At 56.7% G+C, this 15,904-nt stretch overlaps 1 protein-coding gene across 1 annotated transcript in view; it reads right to left on the reverse strand.

Annotated features, from left to right (window-relative positions):
• The window catches only part of ASB2 (ankyrin repeat and SOCS box containing 2), a 37,430-nt gene extending 21,805 nt beyond the window's left edge, over nucleotides 1-15,625 (reverse strand). The window contains exons 1-2 of the mRNA XM_036411678.2: nucleotides 15,303-15,625; nucleotides 5,359-5,636 (exon numbers count right to left, since the gene is read on the reverse strand). Of these exons, the coding sequence (XP_036267571.1) occupies nucleotides 5,359-5,564 (206 nt within the window). The 5' untranslated portion in view covers nucleotides 5,565-5,636; nucleotides 15,303-15,625. The remainder of the gene's footprint in view (nucleotides 1-5,358; nucleotides 5,637-15,302) is intronic.
• Nucleotides 15,626-15,904: the final 279 nt, after the last annotated feature.

Below are 15,904 nucleotides of genomic sequence, written 5' to 3' on the forward strand. Positions count from 1 at the left end.
GGTTACTAAGCTCCAAGGCACGGCACCGTGTGCTGTTAATGACAGAAACGCATACATACAGAGTCTCCGAGTCTAGCATCTCGCTCTGCTGCTCAGAAGCATCTGGGCATCCATGAAGCAAGAACAAAACGCCCCGTGAAGATCCCACCCAGGCAGAGCAGCGAAACAGACCCAACGTCCTCCCTCCCAGCGCTGGATGTCCTCCACCAGGTGGTGAGCCCCCGGCCAGTCCCAGATGCCGTCCCAGGACGAGGCCCTCCCTCTGATGGCACAACAGCAACGACAGCAACGGGGAGACCGGGAGGCCGTGGGGGTGGCAGCGATGGGCGTGCTGGCAGCCCTGGGGCTGTGCCTCAGGTCCGCGGTGCGCCACCAGGATGGAGGAGGGGGTGTCGTGCTCCCACTTCTCCGAGGAGGAAACAAGCAAACCGAATTAGTTCTACAAGAACCTCTCGGTTCCTGCTCGCTCACTCCCCAGACCAGACCTGGGGATGCAGACCAGCATGGTGCTTCTTAAAAAAAAAAAAAAAAAAAAAAAAAAAAAAAAAATTCAGAGTGGAAGGGAAAGGGGGAGAGAAAGATAGAAGCATCAGTGATGAGAGAGAACTGCATGCCCCACACTGGGGACCGAGTCCGCAACCGGGGCCTGTGCCCTGACCGGGAATCGAACAGAGACCTCCCGGCTCCTCGGTCGATGCTCAACCACTGAGCCACACCAGCTGGGCCGGGCACTTCTTTTCGTTGATCCTCAGGATATTCGGGGGCCAGTGGGACATGAGACAAGACACACAGCCTCAGAGCCGCAGGGGAGGGGCTGGAAAAGGGAGCCTGGCCTTGTGGTGAACGGGGTGTTAGGGGCAGGCAGGGCGGGTGCTCCGAGCCGCGGGTCTCAGCTCGGCTGGCTGGCGGGGGAGCCAGGCCCTGACCGGCTGCGTGCTCTCTCTGCCGAGGCTGCAGCCCACTTCCTCCCCCGGCCAGAGCAGGGGAACCCCGGGCTGACTCATCAGACGTGAGAGGAACCTGGCCGGCGGGATGTGGGCGCAGGTCGTGCCCCAGAAGGGGCCCAGGTAGGGTCCTGTCCTTCCTGTGGGCGGGCAGGGCGGGGGTCAGGAGTGCAGCACCCTCCCCCCTCCCCGCTGCCCTGTCCCAGCTTCCGCCGTGGGGAGAGGAGCGAGCGGAGCTGTGATGCCAGCCGACTCCTTGGCGAATGAGAAGCCCGGGCCGCCCCAGGAGAGGGGTTACCCTGGGCAGCACCTGGCTGAATGCACCTCAAAGGGAGGAAGCTCCCAAATTCACGAGCCTGCCCATGCCCACCACTGTGCCCAGATCCCGTGTCTGTCTCTCAGCTGGTCCTCATGCCAGCCCTATGCCAAGCACAGTTGTCATGCAGTGTCTGGCACACATGTAAATGAATGAAACAAACCAAAGCTTTTTTTTTTGGGGGGGGGGGGGGGGTACTATCCCATATGGTAGTTGCAAGGGCTGGGTGGCTGCATGCCACCACCTCAGATTCCCGGAGAACCAGCCCCTGCCTCCCATGAGCATTCTGTTTCTCCCTCTCCCACGGACCAAGCCATCCCACGGCCAGCCCGGAGAGGAATCACAGAGAACAGAATTCCAGTGGCAACATCTGCCTTCCCACACACACATAGCCGAGACCGGCTGAGCGCTTGCCATGTGCCAAGCCTGTGACAGGCACATGGCACAACGCATCTCCGTTTACCCCCGAGTCCACTTTGTGCAGTAGATGCAATTGGCTCCCTTTTGCAGATGAGGAAACTGAGGCCCGAAGAAGTTTGCTTCCTCTGCCCTGCTTGGTGAACTCCTATTCATCCTGCAAAGCCCACCTCCTTGACTAGGTGCAAGGACCCTTTCTGCGTCCCTCTGACACTGAGACAAGCCCCTTTGCTACATCTTTCCTGTTGGGACACCGGGTGCTTCTGTGCCTTTTATACTCATTAGACTTCAAGCTTGGACAGGGCAGGGGCCAGGCCTGGTTCACATCCAGGGCCAGGGAGCTGGCCCACCAGAGGTGCACCATGAGTGTGGATGGACCGATTGAATTGATCACAGTGTGTGCCCATCAACCCAAGCAAGTTCCTGCTTCCTGCTTTCCTCCTTTGTCTTCTCAGAAATGTCCCCTTAAATAAAATGCAGAAGTTGGAAGACTGAAGACCCAGCTTCCTGGCCCCACTCTGACTGGTCCACAGTAGCCTTGGGCCCTGTTTGTTCCTCTCTGGCCAGCAGGGCATGAAGCCTGCTTCTCCGTGGGATGGGAAGTTGGGCACACCTTCCAGGGAGCCCTCACAGGGCCAAGGCTTGGAAGATGATTAGCAAAGAAAAAACTCAGCATGGTGATTACCAGAGGGGAAGGGGGTAGGGAGGGGAAGGGGAGGGTAAATGGTGATGGAAACACACTTGACTTGAACACACAATATAATATATAGATGATGTATTATAGAATTGTATACCTGAAACTTACATAACTTTATTAACTAATTAGTGGCCCGGTGCATGAAAATTCATGCCCTGGAGTGGGGTCCCTCAGCCCAGCCTGTCCCCTCTCCCAGTCCAGGAGCCCTCAGAGAAAGGAAGTGACCTGGCGATTAGAGGAAGGCAAAGCCCCATCACACCTCTGCTGCGGCCACTGCTGGCAGCACAAGCCTTGGGCGGCCCTGCGTGGCTGGAGGGCAGATAGGCCTGGGGGACTCCAGAGGCAGGCATGCAGAGCAGCCAGACCCACCTGGGGATGGGCCTGGCATGCCGCACACCTGCTGCCCCAGTGGGACTGAGGGGATTGGGCACCACCATCTTGTGGCTGTGGGCGCCGCATTTTTAGGGTGTGACAGTCAATTAGCATATTCCTTCCTTATTGGCTGTGGGCTCTGCCATCTTTGTGAAGGTGTGATGGTAAATTAGCATATTCCCTATTTATTAGGTAGAATGTCACACCAACAATTTCAATAAAAAATTTTTTTTCTGGCTCTGACTGGTTTGGCTCAGTGGATAGAGCGTCAACCTGTGGACTGAAGGGTCTCAGGTTTGATTCCGGTCAAGGGCATGTACCTTGGTTTCAGGCACATCTCCAGTAGGGGGTGTGCAGGAGGCACTTGGTTGATGTTTCTCTCTCATCGATGTTTCTAACTCTCTATCCCTCTCCTTTCCTCTCTGTAAAAAATCAATTATATATATTTTTTTCTTTCTTTTTTTCTTTTTTTTTTTTTTTTCTGGAGGGAGAGTGACAAGATGCAGGGCTGAATTCTTCTCCCTGGTGTTGCTTGTGCCTGGATCATCAGTGAGGGCCACATGACCGTGGATAAGGCGGTTTACTTCTCTCAGAGCCTTTTTCTCAGGAGGCTGGATATGTTTACTCTGGCCTCACGGGTGTGTCTCCACCTCTCTCTCCGCTGGAGGAAGGAGGAGGCTGGAGTCTGGAGGCTGGACTCCCGGGTCGGGCTCCCTCTCTGGGAGAGGGCCGCGAGGCCCGGGATGCTGGCTTGTGCTGCAGGCTCCGTGGGAGGGAGGCTGCTTCTATCTGATCCCTCCTGAGAAAGAGGAAGCTGTGCTCTGACTTACACTGAACTAAATGGCCAGGACAGGAACCAGAGCGGCCTAGAGCACAAGGCACCCCAAGTCCTTGGCGCTGGGCTTCTGTTTTTCAGGTTGTGTCCCCCAATGGGGTGTCCTTGGGGACAGCTCCGTAACCGGGAGACTCCCAGCTGCCCATGGAGGCTGCCTGCCCTCCCCTTTAGAAGGGACTCCCTGGTGACAGACACCGGGGCCTCCGCCCAGTCTGACTAGCAGAGATGGTCCAGCCTGGGCAAGGCCAGAGTCACACCATCACCTACCTTCCTCCCTATCAGCTGGGGCCGGACACCGGGGAAAGTCTGTTTATTTTGTCACTATTATTATTCGAAAAGGAGACTGTGTGTCAGAAAGGTCAGTGACTTGCCCAGGGCCACAGGGGGAGACAATGAGATCTGAGGCGGGACCCCAAGATAACACAGGTACAGCAGCCATTCCCGTCCCCGTCAGCCACTTCCCAACACACACTCGACTTGGACTCCTGGTGAGCAGAACATCTTTTAAATGTATGTGTTTCTTTTCTAAAAGCATCTAAGGTCCAGTGCTTCATCAACTCCCACCCCCTACCAAGATGGTGTCCTGTCCGGCCGCCCCTGGCCACAGGGGCTGGCGAGCCCGCAGTTGTGGGGAGTCTGAGTCGAGATGCACTGTGAGTGCAAAAAACACCGGATTTCAAAGACTTCACGTGAGAAGACAAGAATGTACACATCTTTTCTGTGATTTTTTTTATATTGACGATGTGGAAATGATAATAGTTTAGGCATAAGTTAATTTCACCTGTTTCTCTCTACTTTTTAAAAAATATATTTTATTGATTTTTTTACAGAGAGGAAGGGAGAGAGATAGAAAGTTAGAAACATCGATGAGAGAGAATCATTGATCAGCTGTGTCTTGCACGCCCCCTACTGGGGATGTGCCCGCAACCAAGGTACATGCCCTTGACCGGAATTGAACCTGGGACTCTTCAGTCCCCAGGCTGATGCTCTATCCACAAACCAGTTTCGGCTGTCTCTACTTTTTACTGTGGCTCTTGTGGACATTCAAAATGGAGCATGTGGATTCCAGCTGGCATGGCTTAGTGGTTGAGCATTGACCTGTGAACTAGGAGGTCACGGTTCAATTCCCGGTCAGGGCACCTCCAGTGTGGGTCATGCAGGAGGCAGCCGATCCATGATTCTCTCTCATCATTGATGTTTCTATCTCTCTCTCCCTCTCCCTTCCTCTCTGAAATCAATAAAAAAATATATAAATGTTTTTTAAAAACCACCAAAAAAAATGGTGTATGTGGGATTGCACCTGTGGCCTGTCTCGTGCCTCCGTTGGGGTGGCACTGCGCTGCGCTAGCTGGTCCTGCTGCTGGGCGGATGGGTCATGCTGAGGCAGGTGCCGGAGCAAGGAGGCAGGAGCGCCTTGCTGGGGAGATGTCATTTGCGTCTCAGACGGGTTTTCCCAGGGAGCTGCCCAGATGGGGCTGGGAGCGCTGGGCAGATGAGGATATCTGTCCACTGCACCCAAACATGCAGCCACAGCCCCAGCCCTGCAGCCCCAGCCCCTCGCCGTGTGGTCTGAGGCTAGGTCCTCGGCCTTGAGCTTCAGTTTCTTCATCTGCAAAATGGGACTCCAGCACAGAGCCTCCTAGAAGGTTCTTAAGACAGTTAAGCGAGGCAGGAGCCCAGGAAGCTTAGATAGTAACTGTAAATCATTTCGGATTTGGATTAAGAGCGCTTGGAACCAGCACCTTATGGACGGCCCTGTTGGCCTCTCCTGGCTTACCTGGTCCAGGGGTAGAAGTGGGCAGGTTGGCGGTTGGCACGTGTGGACAGGGCGGCCTCCGTCGTGGTTGGGCCCCGCGTCTTGTCAGCCAGGCTCTGCTCAATGGCCATCTGGACCAGCTCCTCCTCACTCAGGCTGCTGTACAGGCTGTACTCTTCGTTGCCGATGGCCGGCTGTGTGCCCGGGGCACTGATCTCCGTGGCCATCTCTCGCACCTCTCACCCTGGTCTCCCCAGGAGACACTAGGTGGGGAGGAGGAAGCAGCAAACCAGAAAACCCTGTGAGGAGACCCAAACATCCTGGTCACTCACAAGTTTTGCAAAATATCTATATTTACCCCCTGGGAAGTCTCTGCTATCTTCTGGCATCCACGGATCTATGAACCATACCCCCCATGCACCTGTCTTCCACCCACCCACTCATTTACCCATCCAACTTCCCATCTGCCCACATGTCCATCTATTTTTTTAAATATATTTTATTAATTTTTTATAGAGAGGAAGGGAGAGGGATAGAGAGTTAGAAACATCGATAAGAGAGAATCATCGATCAGCTGCCTCTTGCACACCCCCCACTGGGGATTTGCCTGCAACCAATGTACATGCCCTTGACTGGAATCAAACCTGGGACCTTTCAGTCCGCAGGCCGACGCTCTATCCACTGAGCCAAACCGGTTTCAGCCGTATCCATCTATTTATCCAACTACCCAGTCAGCCATCCACCCAACCGTTCATGCTCTTATTCATCTACTCATCTATCTGTCCACCCAGTCATCCAACACCCACCCATCCCTCCATTACCCACCCCCTGATCATTCTGTCTGTCCACCTACTCACTCTTTCTCCATCCCTCCTTCCCTCCATCCATTTACACATCCATCTCTCCCCAACCATCCAAGCATCCACTATTCAGTCTCCCATTCCAGACGGCCTGTCTCTGTGAAGGCACACGGAGGGGTCACTTATTGAGCACCTACTGTGTGCCAGGCGCTCATCTAAGCATTCGTGGTACGACAATGACGCCACCGGACCAAAATCCCTGCCCTCACGAGTGTTCACAAGTGCTCACATTACTTCCAATTACCCAACAACATCTTATCCTGGCATTTTTCCACTTCTGGGCACTGCACGCTAGGGCTCATACATAAGCCTGTTACTTAAAATCTCGTGATCTAATTAAAATCAATTGTGTGTGTGTGTTTTTAATGTTGTGTTAATTCCAGGGCCTCTCTTTAAAACAAACAAACAAACAAAAAACCCACACATGCCTCGAGGAAAAATGAACGCTGGTTGAGACAAACTGCTCTTAGGAAATAAAGTAACATTCATCAAGCTTGATTTTCGCTTTGACTGGCTGACAAGTGGCCGTGACCGTAGGTTAACGGTTTTGAGCCCTGGCTGAGCATTCGCATCACATGAGGTCTTTTTAAAAATACCCAAAATACTAGCGCTGTAATTTGGTTTGCTTGGCAAACGCTCACCCCTCTCCCCAGAGGCAGCGTACCCCCTCTCCCCTCCCCGTTGAAGCTGGGCTTGGCCATGAACTTGCTCTGGCCAGTGAGTGTCGGTGGCCGTGATAAATATCTGTTTACTCCCTGGACTGGTGCTTGTGCTGTGGGGCTGCTCTTCTGCCATCGCCGGGAGAAGAGCTCCCCCTGGAGGCACTGCCCTGAGCTGGGCCCGGAGGGAACACACCTGGGGCAGCCTGAGCCGCCTGAACGGAGGAGCCCCCAGCAGCCCAGCCCGGGCGGCTTAGGTCCGCCTGTGTGCGTGGGCTTGCAGCCTCGGAGGAGATAATAAACGTTTAGTCAGGGTGCCTTGTATGCAGCATTCCTGTGGCTCTGGGTTAAAGCAAGCATTTGGTGGGGGCCCTCCAGGCCCTCACCCCAACTCGGTGGTTGGCCCTGGTACGTATGGGCCAATCACAGGCCTGTGGACAGCACTCAGCTGCGTGCCCTGAGAATCGAACCTGGGACCCAATGCCCTGGGAAGGGACGGCAGCAGGTGACGGTCCCCTGGAGCAGCCAGTCGCCTGCAGACAATTCCAGACTTTCTAGACCCGGGTTTCGAATGGCATTCAGATCTTTTCCATTGCCAGTTATTTCCTGGCATTGCCCCGACAGCAGCCGAGGAAGAAAGAGTGGCTGTCTGTTTTGTTTTTGTATTTTTGTGTTGTTGTTTTTTAAATAAATGTTTATTGATTGCAGAGAGGAAGGGAGAGAGAGATAGGAACCTCAGTGATGATAACCACTGATGGGCTGCCTCCTGCACATCCCCCACTGGGGATCGAGCCTGCAACCCGGGCATGTGCCTTTGACTGGAATCGAACCAGGGACCCTTGTCCGCAGGCTGATGCTCTATCCGCTGAGCCAAACCAGCCAGGGGAAGAGTGGGTTTTGTGGAATTAACTGGGATTAGTTCTGCAACACCTCCACTCCCTCCAGGAGACGATGCTCCCATTTTACGGATGAGGCGATTAAGGCTCAGGGAAGGGAAGGGGAGGGGAGGGTTTGCACCGAGAGCTGGAAAGATGGGATTGGAGCCCAGTTTTCCAAACCCAAATCCACTGCTCCCTCTGGGAACTCCAAGAACACTGACCAGGTAACGGGCACACACCTGGGGCACACACGTGGGATCTGAGCGGGCGGGGGCAATGTTGCCGTCCTCTTCCAGCCTGACCATCTGGCCTACACCCCGCACGCACACAGATGGACGAGGTGGGGTCCACCTTGGAGGGACCTGAGGGCGAGGACCCTGCCTCTAAGAGGGCGAACTCCCCTGCCCCTCGGCGGGCTTGGCCAGCGCTTGGTTTCCCCACTGAGGCCCTCCGTTGCTGAGGATCTCTGAGTAAGTCCCTCTTCTCTAGGATCCTAATGTGCAGGGCGGAGACACCAGCAGATGCTGTTGTCACAGGGTTTGTGGGAGAATGCAAAGGGCTTCCTGCTGGGCCTCACAGGGAGGCAGGCTGCGTCAGGAGGGGTCCCCATCGCCAGGCTGGGGTGTCAGCCAGGGACCCCGGGCCTCGCCCTGAGAGCAGAGAGGCAGTGCAGCCCCAGCAGAAGCAGGCAGTTCTGAAGTAGCCTGTGGACCTGGTTCGAATCACAGCCTTACCGTCTATTAGTCCTGTGAGCGTTTAGAACAGTGGTCGGCAAACTGCGCGCTCGGGAGCCACATGCGGCTCTTTGGCCCCTTGAGTGTTTAGCAAAGGCCAGCTTAGGAGTCCCCTAATTAAGTTAACAACAATGTACCTACCTGTATAGTTTAAGTTTTAAAAATTTGGCTCTCAAAAGAGATTGCAGTCATTGTTCTGTTGGCATTTGGCTCTGGTGACTAATGAGTTTGCCGACCACTGCCTTAGAACCTTAGTTTCTCCACCTGTAAAATGGGCACCATGAAGGAACCTATGCCACGGCAGGGTGAGGGCGGGGCTGGGTCAGAGATGCCGCCTTCCTCCTCTTGTGGCCTCAGTTTCCCCTCGTCTTCACGCTGCCCAGCTTGATTTCCGAGGCCTCTGCCTGGGGCTGGGCCCAGTTCCAGGCCTGCGTCCTGGAGAGAGGCCAGCGGTCTCCGGGGACCCTCTGGACGGCTCGTTGGAACAGAAAACAGCCTTTCCCAGGGAAGGCGGGGCGCGTGCTTTGCCCTCTGAGGCCTGCAGCGGGAGTGGCCAGTCCGCAGCCGGCTTGCACCAAGCGAAACGGGGCCACCTCGTTTGTCTCCTTCAGAGCATCCCAGCCATCGGCTCCAGGAGAGCCCCCGCCTGTGCCAGCGGCCTCTGCAAAACGGGGGTAACCGTGGCTGTGGTCCCGAGTTAACGCCAAAAGACACAGAACAGCGTCTTTGAGTCGGGCCTCAGTCTCTACATCTGTGCGATGGGCACAGAAACACGGGCCCTGGTGGAGCTGTGGAGAAGATTAAATGCCAGCATTTGGAGAACTGGTCCTTCCTGCCCCCGGCTCCTTCCCCCCCACACACACCCAGGCACCCGGACACCAGGGAACTGGCAGTGGGGCCTGGCACCGGGGCGGCGGGAACTCTGTGACCCTGTGGAGGCTGCCATGGGAAGAGAGGCCCCTGGGGGTCTTATAATCAATGGGGGGGGGGGGGGCATGGCTGGGAGGGCGGGGCAAGAAGGGGCTGGAGCCATCCTCCGACCCGAGCTCCCCCTCAGCCAGGGACCTGGGCCAGGAGTGTGAGTCTGGGTCACTCCTGCAAGCCGACTGCACACAGGCTGTCAGCCACCCTCCCCCTCCTTAGGCTGTTTATACAATAGATGGAGCCAATACCTTTGCTCACCTCCTCCCCTCCCCTCCCTCCCCTCCCTCCCCTTCCTCCCCTCCCCCTCCTTAGGCTGTTTATAGATGGAGCCAATACCTTTGCTCACCTCCTCCCCTCTCCTCCCTCCCCTTCCTCCCCTCCCCCTCCTTAGGCTGTTTATAGATGGAGCCAATACTGCTGCTCACCTCCTCCCCTCCCCTTTCTCTCCTTCCCTTCCCTTCCCTCCCCTCCCCTCCTCTCCCCTCCCCTCTCTCCCCTTCCTCCCCTTCCCTCCCCTCCCTTCCCCTCCCCCTCCTTAGGCTGTTTATAGAACCAATACTGCTGCTCACCTCCTCCCCTCCCCTTCCTCCCCTCTCTCCCCTCCCCTCCCCCTCCCTCCTCTCCCTTTCCCTCCCCTCCCCTCCCTCCCCTCCCCTCCCTCCCCTCTCCCTTCTTAGGCTGTTTATAGAACCAATACTGCTGCTCACCTCCCTTCCCTTCCTTTCACTTCCCTCTCCTTCTCTCCCTTCCCCTCCCCTCCCATTCCCTCCCCTCCCCTCCCTTTCCCTTACCTTCCTCAGCACCTGGCCAGTCATCCTTCCAGACGCAGTTCATGCATCCCCTCCACCAGGAAGCCCTCCTGATTTGGTGGCTGAGGCATCCTGAGACGCCTCCAAGGGCACACTCACATTCCGTTGCTCTAACTGCCCGCTGTGGGCCTGTCTCCCTACAGAGTCGGGAAACTTTATATAAATTTATCTTTCATCTATCTATCTATCATCTATCATCTATTATCTATCTATCATCTATCTATCTATCATCTATCAATCAATCTATCTATCATCTATCATCTATCTATCTATCTATCTATCATCTATCTATCATCTATCTATCATCTATCTATCATCTATCTATCTATCTATCTATCATCTATCTATCATCTATCATCTATCATCTATCATCTATTATCTATCTATCATCTATCATCTATTATCTATCCATCTATCTATCTTCTATCTATCATCTATCATCTATTATCTATCTATCTATCATCTATCTATCATCTATTATCTATCTATCTATCATCTATCTATCATCTATCTATCTATCTATCCATCCATCCATCCATCTGCCTGCCTATCCCCAAAGTTTCAGGGCTCCCAAACATCGCAGGACCCTTACTGGAAGGCAGTCCTACCCCCTGGCGCCTGGGCTCGCCCGGGGCACACACAGGAGGAAGCGGGGCAACCCCAGCCCTTGAAATGCCCAGGAAGTTTATGACGAAGCTCATCTTTCGGATCTGCTGCCCCCCCCCCCCCAACCCCCTTTCCGGAAGGGCTGCGGACCCAGGAAGCACTGCTAGCCGGAGGGCTCTCGGGAGTAGCCACTCAGGTGCTCGCTCCCTCCGCGATCCGACTGCTTTCAAACCAAAACCACAAACACAGCGGGTGCCATGGGTGCCTGCGCTGTTTCTGGCCACGCTCATAAAATGCCCCATTTGCCCTCCGTTCCCGGGGGTGGGCGTGGGGTAAGATTCTGCCCGTTGGCCAGATGGGGAGACCGAGGCCCAGACGGTAAGGGGCGGAGTGGGTGGAGTCAGGCCGGCCTGGCCCTCTTTCCATCAGGCCTCTGACAGCCTGAGCCGGGCAGCGACGGGGGGTTAGCGCTGCTCTGGCTAAGGGATGAGCCTGGGGAGAGCAGAGTCCAGGCCACCTCGTCTGACCCCCACCCGTGGCGGTCAGAGCCACAGGTGGGCCTTGGCCATGGGTGGCCCCGGCTAGGCCTCCTGCTGGCGTCCGGGACTTCGCAGCTGCTGGGAGCTTAAGCCTATTGTCCGGGCTCCAAAGATGCTGAGCGCTCCTCCCGCATCACTAATCCCGGACTTTGATGCTGGCGAGAGCTCTGGCCCCCCAGGCGCCGGACGAGGCCTCGGGGCTGGGGAATCTGCTCACCGGCCTCCGCGGACCCCACCCCAGGCTCTTCTCCCCGGTGGCTGAGGGGACGCCGCGGCCCAGAGAAGGGGCACGGCCGGCCCAAGGTCACCCAGGTGGGAGGTGATGGCCGGTGATTTGAACCTGCCAAAGCTGGCTTTGCTCCCACGCCCACGCCCACGCCCACGCCCCCAGACACCCTGTGCCCGTGGGAATGGGAGAGGAGGGAAGGGAGGGAGGGTTGATCTAAGGCTCCATCTGAAATGGAGGTGCCATGCGTACCAGCTAAGAAACGCCTCAAAGAACGTCACCTTCCCATTTTATTTCTCTGGGACCCAAGCTGTTGAGTCTGCAGGTCCCTGGGCCACCTTCACCTTGGCCTCCCAAGGGGAGGACACGTCTCTCCCGCCAGGCCCTGCGGGTCTGGCCCCGCACCCTGCCCCTCCTGCGCCTCTCCCGGCCCCTCCCCTGCCCTCCTGCAGCCCCAGGCCCATCCGTGGGGGCCGCGGCATGCAGGTCTGGACCCAGGATTGCAGGCGCCCGACCCAGCGTCTGTCAGGGGGAGCCAGGCTCTGCCATCTGTGCCAGCGGCCTGGATGGGAGTGAGGCCGGGCGGGGCTTGCCAGTCCAGCCTGAGCTTCCAACAGCACTGCCCCCGCCCCTCCACAGCCCAAGGGCAGCTTGCCCAGCCCTGTTCTGGGCACCAGGAGAACATGGCCCCTCCCCGAGGCCCCCGAGCCGCAGAGGGTTCTGGGAGCCCCAGTCCCAGCCTGCAGGCAGAGTGGGAAGGCTCAGGGGGGCAGGCAGGTAGGGGTGCCCTCCCAAGCTCGCTCCCCACTCCTTACCCTGGGGCCCAACCACAGGGCTGGCTACAAATCTTTTCACAGGGATCACAGCAAAGTCATCTAAGATCTTTCTCCTTCTGCTCCCCCTCCCTACCCCCCCTACCCCCGCCTTTCCTGCCGTCATTTAGTCAGGTTGAGAACCACTAGCAGGGTCGCCTAAGACCATCGGAAAACACAGATATTTACATTACGATTCATTAACAGCAGCAAAATGACAGCTATGAAGTAGCAACGAAAATAATTGTATGGTTGGGGGTCCCCACCACAGGAGGAGATGTAGTAAAGGGTCGAGGCATTAGGAAGGTTGAGGACCACTATCAGGTCATCTCCTTCCTCTCTCTGCTCTCCTGATCTCCCCAGTCTCCCCCACCCCTCTCCCAGGGGTCTTCTTCTTTAGAAGTTCAGGCAGGTAAGGAGCCTCTGTACTTTTCTGTCCCCTCCCCCCCCCCCCGCCCCCAACCATCCCCTCAACTGCGAGGCCTTCAACAACTTCCCTCAAGTTCCTGGGCGTCTGTCCATCCGTCTGAGAGCAGGTGCTGAGGGAGAGGGAGGCACAGGGCTAACCGGTCCTGGGACAGCTGCCTCCTCCAGGCCGCCTGGAGCGGAAGGGGATTTCTGAGCCTCCTCTGGGGAGGCTCTCTGGGGCCTGGCCTTGCTGAACGGGCATCGCATGACCCCTGCCTGCGCCAGGGACGGGTCCTTTTACTGCTGTGTCAGTGCCCGGGCGGCCGCGGGAGGCTGTGGCTTTGAAGGTGGGCACCGGAGGCCAACAGAGCAGGAGGCCGGGATTGGATTCCTCCTAACGGTCCGGCTTTACACAAGACCCTTACCCTCCCAGAACCTCAGTCTCCACATCTGGGAAATGGGAGCGGCCGTCACCTCTAACCCATAACGCCCTTGAGAAGAGCCCCTGAGAAACGTGGTCACAAGCACTGGACTCAGCGCCTGGCCCACAGCAAGCGCCCGGTGCGTGCTCACAGGTGTTCACTGTGTTGTTGTCCATGGCAAGGCCTCCGGGCTGCGCTATATGGAGGGAGAAGGAGGACGAGGATACCCCCTCCCCCGAGAGGCACTCAGGGCATCATGAGTTAGAGGCGATTGCCGCTCCCATTTTCCAGATGTGGAAACTGAGGCTCCGGGAGGGGGAAGGTCTTACGTAAAGCCAGGCTGCGAGGAGGTGCTGAAGCTGGGAATCAAGTTCTGGTTGTGCAAGAACGGATGATGCAAACCAGCGTGGTGCCAGGTGGAGGCCTCTGCCAGCTCCGGGGGGGTGGGGGGGGGGAGGGCTGTAAACAGGCCTGCCCCCAGCTGTCCCGACCCATCGGCTGTTTTGGAAGTGATGGGAGCATCGGCCGCTGCAGCCTCGCCTCGCTCTGCCCAGGCCTCTGGTGGCAAAGGTCGGGCTGTGGCCGGTGTGCTATCTTGATTCTCTCTCGGCATTAATGTCTCTCTCTCTCTCTCTCCCCCCCTTCCTCTCTGAAATCAATTTTTAAAATAATGAAGAGGTAGGACCAGGCCAGGGGGCTCTCGCTGCCGTCATGGCCGTGGAGTCTTTGCTGAGATGAACTTGTGTGGAAAGTCAGCGTGTCAAACTGATGAGAGACCAATCTGCCGGAACCCCGTGCCCTCCTCCGGCCCCAACCTCATGCAGGAGCGATCCCTGCGTGGAGCTACTCTCTGCTCCGTGCAGGGGGGCGGGGAGGGCGGGCGTGGCCCCTGCCCAGCCTCAGGTCTCCATCACCTACCTGTCCCCCCTCCGTCCCCGCCACCTCCCTGCCTCCTCCTTCCAGTCCATCCCCTTGACTTCCTGAGGTCAGACCCCGCCTGCTCCCCCTCTGCTCAGAAGCAATTAGAATGTGTCCCATCTTCTTTTTCAAAATGGGTTTTTATTGATTTTTAGAGGAAGGGAGAGAGAGAAACATCAATGAGAGAAACATCATGGATTGGCTGCCTCCTACACGCCTTCCCCTGGGGATCTAGCCCGCAACCTGAGTGGGAATCCAACCGGTGACCGGTTCGTGGGTCGACAGTCTACCACTGAGCCACACGGGCAGGGCTGTTCCATCTTCTGGACGGGCCTGGTAGGATCTGTATCTGCCTCCAGCTCCTCCCTCCCCCCCCCCCCCGAGCTGCACCCTGACTTCTGACCTCCATGGCCTTTGCTGTAGACACACTGCACCATCCAGATGCCCAGGCCCACCTTTGCCAAGTTGTCCTCCCACCGGGAGGTCCCTCTCCACCCCTCTGTCTGATGCCATTCCACCCATCTTTTCAAAGACCACCTCCTCACTGAATGTGTCCTCATGTTACACACACACACACACACACACACACACACACACACACACAGAGTGTCCCTGCATCTCTGCATTCCCACAGGACATTTCTCATTCTCTACCTTGAGCCCTAGTTTTTGTTCCCAAATTCTCTTTCCCTTCCTAAACCCCAGGTCCTTGCAGGCACAGCTTCCTGGCACCCTGGTTGCTGTTGCCCCACCATACTGGGCACACACAGACAGACACTCCATAAAACCGAGGCCCCCTGCAGGAACACATCTATTCACTCAAAATAAAAGCACTTCTGAAAGCCACTTGTCTGGCACTGATTGCCCAAGGCCTGCAGACCAACAATAGCATCATTGATAACTCCTTTCGCTTTTCCATTTTTAGCAGTGCGCCGCCGACGGAGGTTCTGAGCGGGACCCTCACAGGAATGGATCGGCACATGCAGGCGGCCGCTTCTCTGTCCCCCACATCCGAAACGAAGGTCGCTGGCATGCTTCATAAGCCAAGGAAGCAGGAGAGGGGGGTGGGGGGGGAGAGGCAAGAGAGTAGCGTGGCCAGAGCAGGCTCTGAAGGAGCCAGCCAAACACCCTCGCTTGAGGTGTGCGTGAGAGAGCGGAAAGCATGCGTTACCTGTTCGGCTCTGCCTCAGGGGGCGCTCGGGGGGAGCACAAGGATTCTCTGGAGAGTGTCTTAGTTCAGCACATGCTCCCTGCCCGCGCCTCTGCCCCGGCCCCGAGCGTCTGGCTGCTCTGCCTGGCAGCTCTGAGATGCTGTCCTTTAAGCAGGGAGTTTATTTCGGGCCCACCGCATGACCAATGATGGCAAGCCAGACTATAAGATGTTGTGAGGCTCAGATTTCCTGTTTGGAGATTGCACAGGGGAGGCTGTGGTCCTGCCTGCAGCTCCTCCAGGCGCATCAGCTGCGGACTTGACTGCGGAGAGCATCTCCGAGTGTGGGCCCTCACGTGACGTCATCATGTGTGATCCTTGGCACGGAGGCCATATATGGGTATGTTTCTGGAACTGCCCCGAAGGGAGCGAGAGGGGAGAGGGGAGCAGAGGATCAGACACGGAGAGGCAGGGAAAGAGGATGGAGGGAGAACTGGGCGATAAAGAGACAAGAGCAAGGAGACAGGAAGGGTGGGAGAGGGGAGGAGAGGCAAGAGGATGGAGAAAAAGGGAAAACATGAAGAGAGGTGATGGAAGGAAGGAAGAGGAAGCGGGTGGGAATG

This window comes from Pipistrellus kuhlii, unplaced genomic scaffold (genome assembly GCF_014108245.1).
Source record: "Pipistrellus kuhlii isolate mPipKuh1 unplaced genomic scaffold, mPipKuh1.p scaffold_m20_p_41, whole genome shotgun sequence".
NCBI classification, from domain to species: Eukaryota; Metazoa; Chordata; class Mammalia; order Chiroptera; family Vespertilionidae; genus Pipistrellus; species Pipistrellus kuhlii.